Source organism: Nyctibius grandis, chromosome 4, assembly GCF_013368605.1.
Source record: "Nyctibius grandis isolate bNycGra1 chromosome 4, bNycGra1.pri, whole genome shotgun sequence".
Lineage (NCBI taxonomy): Eukaryota > Metazoa > Chordata > Aves > Nyctibiiformes > Nyctibiidae > Nyctibius > Nyctibius grandis.
Window position 1 is genome coordinate 33,072,856 of NC_090661.1, and position 14,237 is coordinate 33,087,092.

At 37.8% G+C, this 14,237-nt stretch overlaps 1 protein-coding gene across 2 annotated transcripts in view; it reads left to right on the forward strand.

Annotated features, from left to right (window-relative positions):
- Nucleotides 1-14,237, forward strand: part of COX16 (cytochrome c oxidase assembly factor COX16) — a 58,057-nt gene that overhangs the window by 24,744 nt on the left and 19,076 nt on the right. The window contains exon 3 of one of the 2 annotated variants that reach the window (XM_068397880.1): nt 2,354-2,437. The exons of the other annotated variant lie outside the window; for it this stretch is intronic. Within the exon in view, the coding sequence (XP_068253981.1) occupies nt 2,354-2,437 (84 nt within the window). The remainder of the gene's footprint in view (nt 1-2,353; nt 2,438-14,237) is intronic. 2 annotated transcript variants of the gene reach the window in all.

Genomic DNA, 14,237 nt, shown 5'->3' on the forward strand with positions numbered 1-14,237 from the left:
ATATGACCATTGCATGGCACTCCAGAGTTAAACTCCAACTGAAAATGAAAATACATGACCTGTTCTTTCAGAATGCCATCCTCTATGAGCAATAAAACTGTAAACACAGAAAGAGTACACAAGGAGTGATGGTGGTAGTGTGAAGCATACTCCTTAGCAAGCGTGCTAGGAGTGTAAAGCTTTCTTTATGCAGACTGAGTAGATTGCCTTTAAAATTTCTGTAAAGGGAATGGTAGTGTTTTGAGCTCCTTAGCAAATCTTTTTGATCAATTGACTGGCATGTAATTACCCATGAGGCATTGCTTATAGACACCTGCAAGGTGTGAGTGTTGCCATTGTCAATTCTCATTTATTGCATTTACTTGGTGTCTTGAAGTCCTAACTGATGAAGTGATATAACTGTGAAGATCTCAGCTTTCGTTTTATAATCCTAGACCTCGGAGTTGGGAAGAAGAGCACATATGGTGCATAGAGGATTATCCTGGAAGCTTTGCTGTCCTTTGAGAAAGAAAAGAATGAGGAGTGGAAGAAGAAAGGCGGCTAACAGGATAACTTATGACACACTGACATTTTACTGGTTTACAGCTGTTCTCATAATCGGGCTTGATAGTGATTTAAGTGTGTTGACTGGTTGGTTATACTCAATATTACAGCTTTAGAATATTGTTGGTGGGTCTCTGGTGTTGTCCTTTAACATGGTATCTTGAAGCTCATGAATGAGTGTCAGGGGACCCACAGCATCATGAGATTTAAATAATTTCCACTGATCTAATTGGAAATTTTATTTCCATCTTGTTCAGGTTCTTGCTTTAGTTCCCTCCTCTACCACAGAGCTCCTCTCTGCCTACAAGCAAGTCACTGAATTTTAGTGAGTCTCACTTTCTCAGTCTGTAAAAGGGAGATAATTAATGATGCTCTACTTTATATAGGGAACAGGAAAGTTATTTAATTCAAATAGAAGGAATTATTTAAATTCAAATGAGGATTTTAAAAAATGTTTAGTCAGGTGTGATCCATTAATTCAAGTGTTTTGGGTCAGGGTGAAATAGTTTAGGAGGAAACAAGAGCAGAGAACTGACCAGTTTCTGTGAGGCCTTTATATCAGGGGAGAACATAACTGGCATTTGCTTCTGGAAGGTCCAGGAAACCAGTCCAGCATTTTCTCATTATTATAAGTGGATAGTCGAGAAGTAAGTGGTATCTGTCTATTAGAATGCTTTTGTGTTGCAGTTGAAACATTACTCTGGTTCACCAACATACTGTAGTTTGCTTCAAACCATTGAGTTGAGATGGTGACAACTGCAGCAACACAGTGTTTAAATGATGTTGCAACATCCACCATAAAAGGGGAATAAATCTGTGACTGACTGGACAAGACTACGCTGTGTTCCTGGCTGGCACATTCGTATTGCTGTCATTATGTAAACTAGCTCAGGTACGTCTACAGGAGTTTCACACATAGGCATGCCCTGTAGTATTACAGCTAAAATTGTGTGTTGGTTATTGCTTCTATTTTATCTGCCTATGAACTCCATCTGGATAGGATTTCTGTGCCCCAGCAGAAGTTTGTTTTGTTTTTTTGTTTTGTTGTGGGTTGTGTTTTTTTTTTCCTGAAAAAGAAGCATTACAGAATTAGATGTAATTTAAAAGGTTATTGTAAAGTTAGTATTGTTTCTGAACAATCTGTCATGTTTCTATATGTCACATCATCTTCTTCCTGTAAATAATGTATTTCATATGAAGTGAAGATATTAAAACAAAGTCACATAAACCTCTGAATATGTCTGTAGCATTTAAAATTACTCAAATAATGCTATTTTTTACTTATAGTTGTGGAATATCAGCAGATTGTCCACATCATTAAACGTATTGCAAGCTGCTAGTGCTAGGTCTGCTTTACTTCAAGCTGTCTTGTTTATCTTATTTGAGGACCTGCATCTGTTTTAGAAAACAGTATTTGCTCTATTTGCAAAGCTATCAAAGGTACTAACAATTTTACTGAGATAGCAAACAGTATTGTAGCAGGATGTAAAGGTGTGTTTTTCACTTTCTTTCCTCGAACTGTTCAGTTGACTGAAAATTGTAAGGTGTTTTTATTGCAGTTCTTAATGGATAAGCATCCATACTTGAAATCATATTACACCTTGGTGTTCCCAAAGATCATAAGTCTGACCAAAACTTGACTGACTTTGTAATTTCAAGGAGTAATCTGGATGGGCCAAGTCTTTGTGATTGGACTGGGCTGGTGAAGCACATGGTGGTGTAGTTTGTTCTAATGACAACTAATGGGCTTAACGCTATTGCTGCCAGCCCAGGTCGTTCCATGCACTCAGTTATCTTCTGTGTTCTGCAGGCTTTCTGCTTGATTTTGTTCCAAATGGATTTAGACTCAGCCTCTAGACTTCCTGGTGTGCCAACACACCCTGCCAACACTAAGGTCAGTTTGAATTAACACTCTTAGTGCTGAAAATACTCTAAAAGGGTTATTTGTATTGTTAGAGTTAGGGAAGTGAAATTTAAACACTCGGTATCTGCTTAGCTAAATCTAAACGTATGTTTGTGGTGCTGTGCATTAAGTCGGGGATTCATCTTGCTCATGTTTCCATTGTCTTAAATGAAATGCCTGGTTTGAGATAGCTATCCAGGCAGCCCTTATAGATGGTTTGAGAGAGAAATGCCCCCATAAGATGCTTCATTCAATTTTAAAATAGATGCTTGAGAAAGATATTCTCTTTTGACCTATGGAAAAGTAGAAAGATTAAGTTTAACACTTTATTATTACCACATTTCAGGGAGATGAGTACCATCCTTAGTGTATGAATACATTTACATTTAATTTGACCAGTGAATGGTAGGCGAGATAAACCTCTGCCTAATTTCAGGTGCAGCCGAGTTAGGTTTTTGGACACATATCTTAAAGTGGGATTTATTTTCTCTAGAAATGCCCATCTCTATTCAGCTGACTGTAGGAGGAGCCTAAATAGAGACTTTGTGCTTCAAGTCAAAAGTTTAGATGGCTAAAATCTGGTGAGATGAAGCCCACTCTAAATATTCTCTCCCTGGAGCTTCATTGGCAAACTAGCAGATGGCTTGAAGGTAGAGGAACTCTTATTTAATCCATTGTTTGTGTCTGAGGTATTATGTGATTCTGGAGAGCTTCCTCCATAATTTCGTAGGAGGTTGTATTAAAAAGATCCTGTTTGATTTGAGTGTGAACAAAATCAAACTGAAATATCTTTTAATTGGTGTCTGGTGGGATCTTTTAGATGGGAAAGGTACCCTTTCTAAACTTGTCAGCAAGGGAACGTGGAATCATTTTAGCGTCTGTCACTGAACTTGGAAGAATAATTAAGTATTCTCAGCTAGCATTTTAGCATTTATTTACTTATAAATGCATCTTCATGCGTTTAATTGGTTTCAGCAAGCTAATTGCACAAGCACAGTGTGGCAAGGGATTGATGTTGGTGATTATAGTTTTCTTCTTTTTTTTTCCTTAAGCAGGTCAGGTTGGCCTGAGTCTCAAGTCTAATGAAGACAAACTTTGACTAATTTCCTTTTGTAAGTAGATTTAGTTGATTTTCAAAGACTAAATTCATTAATGAGCTTGGCCCTAGGTCCTCCAAAAATAAAGAAAATATTACACTGAAATGTCGTTTGGTGCTTTAGAGGATGTGAGAGGCATACATTTATGATTGCTTATAGGAAAAAAAAGAAGATCTTTGTCAGTCATTTATCTTTATGTAATGAAGCACATTTTACTAAATTAAAGCCAGACCTTGCTTTCAAGCATGGCGTGCTTAGTGGAGGGTTTTAGAATTGAATGTTAAGTGAGGCAGCGTGGCTCCTGACTGATGGCTAAGCAGGTGCCCTTATAGTGTCTTTGTTTCTGTTGGCAGGGAGAATTTGGAACTTGTTACATCTTTTGACCATGGTTCAGAGTCATCCAAGGTAGTAATTTCAATCCTGAATTATGGCACAGAAATGAAAGGGTAGCAGAGCTTTTCATACTCTGTATTGTGGTGGTACCAGATGTTCAGACGTCAGTTTTCTCTCTTGTTTCAGTTCAGTCCAGAGGGATTGTATGGAAATGAGCTCTTTATCCATGCTGTTCTTGAGGATTTTGAGGTTCAACTGCTGTTGGTGGGTTGAAGTTTTTGCATTGATTTCAGCAAAAACAAATCCATTTTGCTTGAGCTCAGATGACTTCTGCACTTTGTCTCTAAACACCTGCTTACTGAATTTGCTATGATACTGGACAGAGGTGTATGTTTTCATTTTCAGACATCTTTTTGGTTTAGCATATTAACGACCATTTTTCTGTAAAAGGCAAATAGGGGGTCAGTCTGGGGTTCAGTAAGATTTTTGTTGCTGCATTCTGAGGCTGACACTGTGTGTATGCTTTTGAATGGTTTCCAGTGATTGGATCCACCTAAACCCACTGCTTATTGTCACTACAAACAGCTTAAAGCACTGTAGGACAACTTGGAGATAAGGTATTGCCCATACCTGCCCTTTCATACCATCTTGTATCAAGTTGAAAAAAATGAGACCAAGGCCATCTAGCCTGTTCTGATGAAACCAGGAGACCTGTCAATACTGGAAGACTTCTGTTAATAAAGTGAAACAGGTATGGGCTCTCAAAATCACAATATGATGGTTAAAAGTTGGGGCAATCTAATTAAATCCGGATGTGATGATGTTAATAATAGTAATACAGAGATTATTTTGGTAATATGTGTGTTCACTGATGAAGAATTAAAGCTGTACTAATTTTTAACTTTGAAATACGTGAGTTTTAAATGAATCTTTAGTTTCAATCTTGTAATATTGTGCCAGCATATTTTTTGGCAATGAATATGAAATTGTATTGTTCATGATACTGAGTTTGGCCAGAGACCCTAAACAATAATATTCAGGGTTTCCATCATAAAGTGTTTCACTGAATCCTTGTCAAGCTTTTTTTACAAGTTTTTTTAATGAAGAAAAGCCCTTACCTATCAGTTTCCGTGTATGCTGTGGTTCCTACTACTGTACAATTCACAGGGGTTTTCTGCCATCCATTCTAGGGTGTCATGCTATCTCCTGTGTGTAAGGACACATTAAGAAACATAATTGAATCAAAAACGGCATGTCTCTGAGAGGCAGAGAGGTCTTGTGCCTTTTGTAAAGACTGGGAAAATTGACTTAAAGTTTCAGGGGCTTGATATCTGTCTAGATACAAGGTTTTCATTCTTAGAACTTCCATTCTGCAGCTGCCTGGATGTGTATTGCTTTTGGACTGAAGATCCTTTACGTGCCTGAAACTGCTTTTGGCCAAGCTCTCTAGTACCATAGTTTTCATGGTGCTGCTGCATAGCTTGGCATCTGTTAAATATATAGAAAATCTTACAGGCTCCATTAAATAGATGTTCCTCAATCTGTGTTAGCTGAGATGTGAGTGCCGCTAAGTGAGCTGTTGAGTACAACTTGTGAGGCTTCATACAAAATGGCTGTAGAAGTAGGGATGCTGCTTCCTGTGACGTGCTGGTTCAGCCAGAGGGCAGGTACATCTCCCATGGATGAGAGTTTCAAGGCACATCTCCTTTCTCTGGGAAACATGCAGTAACCATGAATTGCCTGGAGCTGCAGACATTATCAGCTTTTCTTTTTAAAACTCATCTCTGTATGGAATAGTTAAGAAATTAGAAGAAGGAGGGAGAAAATGTGATTGTGACCTAGTAGTTAGATTATTTACATGAAGTAAGGGAAACCTGGTTTTTAGTTCCTATGCCGTATAGAATTTCTCTGTTTTTATCAAATGAATATTCGATATGAAACATCTTGAAGCTGGGCCCCCTTTTGTCAGGGCATTTTTCTTTCTCTGAAATGAAGGATTTGTTCTTTTTCTTTAAAACAAACAAACAAAACTTGGTCCACCTCACTCTGAGATGGCTAAAGACTATGCATCCTAACTGGAAGGAGGTATGTTCTCAAATCTCAGGATAAGTTGTCTAGTACTTACAAACTCTTCAGCCTTTCTTCTTGTCTGTCTGTAGTTATTGCTGCTCTAGTTGCTGCCCTGTGTGTATCCCCTTTCTAAGCATCTAAATTGTCAGTTGCCTTTTTTTTTTTTTTTTTTTTTTTTTTTTTTGGCTTCCAGAAGTCTAATTCAGGCTGTGGATTTTGCAACACAACCAGGTGCTAGGTCCCTGTAAATCTAGTTGTGAATCTTAAAGTGTGTGTACTAACATGTATATGCCTTTTGCTGTTTACCTGTCTTGAACTAGTAAATACCTTGGTGACCCTGTGTGTTCTTCCAGCTTTCTCATATGTGTATGGGAGTTGTAAATGCACTTAGAAGATTGCTTAGAGTCAGTGCTTCATGTCAGGCCTCTCATATTTATGTCCAGGAAAGTCAGGACAGAATTGGGATCCTATCTGGCATGTCTTACTCGGGAGTACTCAGTAGAGGGAGCATGCTAGGTATGTTCCGCACACAAGGTAACTCTTCGGATGCACAAAAGTCCTGGTGGATATACATTGTCCACAATTTCCATGCATCAAGCAGTCACGTTAGAGCTACCACCTGACTATGCTGCCCAGAATCTGGAAATTCCAGGAAAATGGCCAGGTTTGTCTTTTTTTTTAGCCTGGACAGAATTTCTGTGTGGAAATAAAGGGCTGTATCTGGAGAAACCTGGACACCTGGCAGCTGTACCTCAGATTATTGAGCTTCTCTGTGATGAAATACAAAATAGAGTGCAAGTGTTCAGAGTTCCTTGTGTTAAACAGAAGCCATTTTTCCATTTCATAATTCTTGATGATATTTCTGTTGTCGAGATTAGATTTAGGTGAAGAGAAGGTTATTAACTGGAGAAACTCATTCTGATGCCGTTGCAAGTGGAACTAATTTCAGTACATAAGATGTTGATAGATTTCAGATCTTTGCATTTTATATACTACCAAGAATTCTGTTTGGTTGCTTTAAATCCTGTGATATTGCCACAATTAATTACTAGTATTTTTGCCTTGCAATTTAAGTGATTACAAGTGTGTAATTTAGCTTCAGGCAGCTTTTAGCCAAAACATAATTTACTATCCAGCAGTTTTTCCCCTCACCTCTCTCAAGCACCAGAAGACATCTAGCTTTCCAGACTCATCTTGTGAAGCCAATAGCCAGGGTGTCAGCAGATTGAAGCTCAAACAGAAGTACTGGTGTCCCAGTCCCTAGACCAGGATCTTCTGCACTTCTTGACTTGTAGATCACTACAGTTTTTACCAAGAAAGTGTTGAAAACCCTTTGCCCAGGAATGTTTCCATTTTAAGTGCAATCTCTGTCTAAATGGACCTTCCCTTTCTTCTGCTTTGTTTTTTGAGGCTAGAAAGACTCAAGTCAGTTGGTTCTGTTGCAAATTACAGCTATGCGGCAGTCTGAAAAAGCAGAGACGAAACTCTCATCTGGAGTAAAACCACTAATGAGAGGGGAAAATGCATAATCTGTCTCTCTTCAGATATCTGTCACTGCAGAAAGCATTTATAGGTTCGCTCGTGATTCAATAGGTGATATATTTTCCCTGGAGTCAGCACTGAACCTCCTGTATGTTGTGTCAGGCAGTGCTTAACTGCCTTTTTTTGATGAGGCATAAAAATAAAACTTTGCCTTTAGAACCTTAATGAGTTCTGAAATTATTGTTGTAGCTAGTACAACATCATGTTTTGCCTCCCTGGAGTGCAGCTCAAGGAGGGTAGAAGGTATCTGAGATTTTATGTTGTCCCTGTGCAAGTAGATGGGCAGCTATGGGGTCAAGAAATTCACAAGCTCTTCCTAACCGTCCTTCCACTTCTGCACCCTCAAAGACTATGTACTCTGTTCAAAAAGCCTACCAAGCATAAACTCTGGGATGATTCAGAGCAGGAGACTAATTGAGGTATTCCCAGAGGAACCTCTCTTTCTTCATTGATTACAGAGAGAATGTGGGAATGCAAGCTTCCTGGATACTGCATAGAGAAGAGAGATGACTTGTCTTATTAATGTCTAAAATGTATGAATTAAAATCTTCTTCATTCATAATTCCCACTGAATTTCGTAGAATTGTTTTGTTAATGTTGGATGTTTAGCCCTTTTAAGTACAGTAACAGCCAGAGGGCATAGGGATCTGCTTTCTGCGTAGCTGCTGTTGGATGCTATAACATTTTTAATACTCCTAAGTATGATGTGTTTCTTTAATATTTTTCTTTGCTATAAATAGATATGTTACACTTGAAACAATACATTAAGTGACAAGATCCAACTGATCAGAACACTTATTGGGAAATCGGAACTGAAATTTTTTGTCTGGCATAACAGGAAAACAGTAACTTTACTAGTCATGTTTTAAATTTGATTAAACCAGATCTTATCTAATGTAACTTATAACTTTATCTAATGTACCCATCAGAATGTCTAAGCCTTTGGCAGGTAAACATGTTATTTATTAAAAATAGTGGCAAAATATCTTTCAAAACAAAATAGTGCATGATGTACAAATGTGTTGCAAATTCTAGTAATCTAAAATATAAGTCATTTGGAAGATGAAAAGCTTTCTGTAAGTGCAAAGTATTAGAATAGGCTTTTTCGTCTTACTGTAAAACTTCACTAGATGTCAGTGTGGAAAGTATTTTTACTTAAATGTGAACTGTAGAGTGAGAAGTGTTAATTCCTTTAATACATGCAGATTAGGATGGCAGTTATTAGAATTTGGTAGTTGGAGATTTCTCAATATGTAATTTATTTTTAGAAATGCAGTTTCAGAACAATGAAAGCAATTTTGATGGGTTCACACTGAATTCTGAAAATTGTTTCTGTTCCAATAAACATAAAAAAGTCAAAATTTGTTTCAGTATTTACAGAAAGTTTTGAGATTTGTATTATAAATCAAAATGACATTTTGAATCATAATTAAAAACAATTCTTAGGGTTAAAAAACAGCAGACTTTTTGGTTTTGTTTTATATTGTTGATTATTTTGAGTCAGCAAAAATTCTAATGTATATTTTCTTGCTGTTGGTTTGTGAAAGCTGGACTTGTTTGTATGAGGGTAGCAAGGGTATTTTCACATGGCTCAAAGTTAAAGCTTTTGCTGATAAAGATCACATGATTCTGAATGCAGTAGTTCGACATTTTTCGTATTAGAACTGGACTTTCCTTTTGCATACACTGGTTAATGCTGTACTACTAGTAACTAAATAACACGGTGATGGGTTAACTGAAATATGCAGAAAACACATTTGAAAATGTAAATGTCAAATATATGTATTAACAGTAGACGCATTATAAGGAATTTTGAGAGGTTTGTTAAAACATTGAAAAGAGCTGACATATAAGTTAAGGTATGATGAAACCAATACTTATGAACTTAAAATCTTTTTTAAGTAGTAGATTTCATTAATTTTTCGTAAATTATACCCACATTTTGAGGAGAAGAAAAGGAATTTTTTAAGTACTGTTTTATGTAGCATTTCCTTTTTCTGAACTGATCCCTTAAGGGTGTTTAGTTTATGTCCTGTACTTCATGATGTTTAAGTGGCTGTAGCAGGACAGGTATAGCATACTAAAGAGACTTTACAAAGGCACCTTGAGAAATTGTCTTTCAGTGTTTTTAAAATAGATGTCTTACTCCTCTTGCTTTTTTCTCTGTCCATGTTTTATGATGGCTGACTCAGCAAATCCTGCAACTCTTGTTCCAGGTTAAGAATCTTTGTGACCAGTGGTCCACTTTTTGGCCCACAGGAAAGAACGTGTTATTGCCTTACTTTTCACCACTTTCTGTCGTGATAAGTAAATGCATTAAATCCTCTGAATCAGGCTGAACCACTCTTGCCTTTCTTGTATAGTTTACACCATGGATCTTCAGCATGTTCTGTCCAATTCACCTGGGAGGTCTTACACTTTTGTTTCTTGTTTCGAAGAAAGTAAAAAGGAAATTCGTGAAAAACTGTACAGAATACTTGGCAAGTTCCTCCCTTTGTACTAGGTTGCAGGGAAACCAAGATATAGCAAAGCCCAGGAATCCCAGCTTTGAGATCCTGTGTTGGAGAGCTCTGCTGTTCTGACTTTAAGGTGAGAGGTGTGGTTGGGTCTATACTTAGAACTGGTTCATATTTAAGAGTGCAGCAGGATTGCTTTCGCTTGCGGGGACCTTTCAAAAACACCAAGGGTCTTGTTGTTAGTTCCAGAGTTGTGGGGTTTTTTTCTCTGTTGGAATATTTTATTTTATACCAGAAGGACAGTTTTTGCAGTGAATTTTGCTGTGAAATGAAATTTATGCTAGCATACTGAGAGCCAAAGTTTAAGGCACTGATTTATGTTTTATAAATCAAATAAATAAATGCGCACCTGAAAATCAAGGTGGATGCGAAAGCATACAAATCATTGATTAAATGGTTGAGTACTTTCTTCTTGGAACTGAAAGCTATAGAACCCTTGTTAGTTTTGATGACCTTATGTATGAGAAATCTAGATATGCTTAAGTGCTTGCTGAAGTATGGGATGGTTTGGTCATCATATTAGCCTTTAACTTAATAATAATAACTTGCATTTCCCATGGCATTATCATGTGAAAATGTCCGGTCCAGAGTCTGGGATTGTAGGTCTTTTTTTATCCATCTAGAAGCAAGTAGAAGATTTGGATTTTGAGACATCACTGGTGCACCATGTACCATAACTCTGGGAACTGCGTCCGTAATACAATTTTATATTGCTCCTTTGGAAACGTCTGCATTGATTTCTGTCAGAGGCTGGATGAAATATTTTTTTGTTTAACCGTCTGTGTTCTATGCAGATCTTAGGAAAGAGTCAAAGGACACAAAGCCAGGTTTTGCATCTAGTCTCAGCTGTCTCACCAGTGTTCAAAGTATTCCTGTCCAAGCATATGCAGTAGCGTTACCTAAGTGTTTTTCATGTACTAAATATTATAAATGATGTGGTTAAAGGATGTTGTGAATGAAGTTGCACAAAATGTTATGTTTTGTCTTGCCCTTCTCTGTTACCAAAGACTGTATGCCAAACGGTTTAGCATAAGAACAACATTTGTTGTACTTTACAACCTTTACAAGCTTTGTTCCTTTAATTCCTCGAGTAGAATGGCACTCAGCTTGGCTGTAGTTCACACTGCACTTCCTGAGTCCTGGGATTTATCCTCTCTTGTCTACAGCTTCTCACTCTGCTCATAAACCACAATTTGGAATATTTCTGACACAGACTTTTGTAAAAATGTATGGGAGTGTTTTCTTAAGGAAGATTAAAGTTGACTGATCCACGCAAGATTGCTGATTTTCCATTTAGAGGAGTTAGGCATGTGATAAATGTTTTCAAAGAAGATATTCTATTGGGAGAGCCAGAACTGGTGGTTCTGGTTTACTCTGAGTTTAAAAATGGGTGGGGAGAACAAAATGAAGAATTTCATATAAACAGTCATTTTGTAGACTCTCTGTGTTGTGAATATTGCAGGAGAGTTGTGTCCCATCCATTTATGCATTTGTAAACAGATGAAAAAACAAAAGCTTAAATATGTTTATTACAGTGAAGCCACTGTTCCTCCCCGTTTCCAAAGTAAAAACTGAAATCTTTCTTGGTGGGATATTATTTTGTGGAGGATAGGGTGGGAAAGGATACTCATGTTTTAGTAAAAATAACTAACTAGTTTTAGGGTAGAAACATCTACCACCTTCTGGAAATGCTTGCTAGAGGGAAAGCTTTGTAAGACTTTGGCATACAAATATTTGGTCAGTACATGCTGGTCTCTGGACACAAGTATACAACTTACTGCGCTGACTTATGTGAGAGGACACTGTTAAAAGCACAGTCCTCTTCTCATGACATGGTTGTCTCCTGACAGTTTCCTTGTATAGTAATTGAACCCTTAATTTTAGAAAATGTAATATATTTGAGACTTGGTTTGTGCTAAAACCCATGGCCACAAATAGTAAGTGGACAAATAAATAATAATGGTTATAGCTGAGACAGATATTCCTTGTGAAAGTGGGCTATTTGAATTACAGATCTGGGCATACATGTATTGTGGACGACTGGGGTGGTAGCCTGAAAATCAGAAGTGAATCGACTTGCTGCTTCTATCTGAATGCTGAACAGGAGTGACACTGCTAATCTGCTTTGTATTCCTGTGTTTCATAGAATCGTTTGGCTTGGAAGGGACCTTTAAAGGTCATCTAGTCCAGCCCTCCTGCAGTGAGCAGGGACATCTTCAACTAAATCAGGTTGCTCAGAGCCCCGTCCAGCCTGGCCATGAGTGTTTCCAGGGATGGGGCATCTACCACCTCTCTGGGCAACCTGCTCCAGTGTTTCACCACCCTCATTGTAAAAAATTTCTTCCTTATGTCCAGTCTGAATCTACCCTCTTTTAGTTTAAAACCATTATCCCTTGTCGTGTCGGAACAAGCCCTACTGAAAAGTCTGTCCCCATCTTTCTTGTAAGCCCCCTTTAAGTACTGAAAGGCCACTATAAGGTGTCGCTGGAGCCTTCTCTTCTCCAGGCTAAACAACCCCAACTCTCTCAGCCTTTTTTCATAGGAGAGGTGTTTCATCCCTCTGAAATCAAAAGGGGATAGTGGTGGTGTTCTTTGGGTTCCTTTGTGGAAGAGCTATACTTTCCATATCCTAGAAATAAAGTTACGGACATTCACAAATTTCACAGTCACTCTATCTGTATTATTTGCTTCTGAACCGAAACGAACTGTGGTCACTGAGGATCAGAGCAAAATTGTTAGCCAGAGAACTTTTTTAGTAGCAGCACATTTAGGTTTATAACTGTACCAGAAATATTTGTGTCACAAACAAAAATTTCCCTTTACTGAAACGAATGTAGAGAGGCCAACAGTTTCTCACAGTGCATTGCAGGAGTCCCTGGTTTGGTAGGGGCTGCCAGCACCAGGTATTCCTGCTTTGCTCTGAAGTGATGCCTCTTGTCTGCAATTCGAGGTACACCTTTTTTCCATCTAGAAATTCTGTCTAGGTTCTCACTGAAAAACTGAAATGTCAGCCTTAAAATGAGAAGTGGCAGACACATTTTAAAAGATCTTTAGGTACTTACAGCCTCAAATAGCTGCCTACTAAGATTTCTAAGAATATTTTTGTGCTTAACCCCTATTCCTTTTAGCCACCTAAGAATTTTTTTAAAGTCTGTATTTTTGGGAACCTTTTGAAGTTAAGTAAGGGTAAATCTGAAGGAGCAGTGGAGTATGAAATGGGACAAAATTCAAATTTGAAAACTTTGTTCTTAAACCTTTTTTGAGATTTGTCTATATACCTGCCCTTGCAGTTCTGATTGATGTAATATAAAATAAGCCTGTATAGTGCAAAATACTCTGAGAATGTTTCATTCATTTTTGCCACAAGTACTACACAGGGAAGAAAGAAACAACCCACAGCCTAGGAAAAGAAATAGTAAAGCCTTGAAAAATTATATTTACAGTATTGGTTTTGAGGCCTTGCAGACAGCATGTCATGAAAGCTGTCTGAATATTTGCATCAAGTATTTCAATAGTTTTTCAGTAAGAATTTAATGTGAAGTTTTGCTGTAATTATAAGTCCACACATCTTTGAATTCCATATTTAGAGACAAAGCTTGAATTTAAATGGATCTTAAAGAAGCATCTGAGATTTTGCCTGACAAGAAGGAGTCCTCTAGTGTAAAGGGATATTGTCCGCTGTTCCTTCCTGCCTCCTAAATAATGGTGCTGAGGACACTGCCAGGCTGTTAGGCATTTGGGCTTTGTCTGCTTCCCCCATCATATTTACTAATAGGGATTTGTATTCATAATTTAGCTGGTGATTCATTTGCCAGTACATAGCTGAATACTTTTAGCTCATTTGGCAGTATGTGTGTTGGCATAACAGCCATCATGGAAGCCAAATGTATGTGTTTGTATTTGGATCTTGTGGTGGATGTGTAATATAAAGGAGCTACCACTTTGACATGGGCACTTTCCTGGCTCTGCCCACATTTTAAGTGTTCCTGGGTTATGATCTGTGATTGTGGCTCATATTGATGTTTATCTGCCTTATCAGAATGAAAATCGCACTGTTCTGTTTTCCTTTTTTTTTTTGTTCTTGTGATGTTGCAAAGGTAGTGCAGCATGGTACAAACACTGTGGAAACAGAACTTTATAATATACCTTTTCTCAACTGCCATATTGGTTCTGAAAACGATTTGTAACCTGTCTGTCTCCATTTGACAACTGAAAAGCAGAGGTTTGCAACCA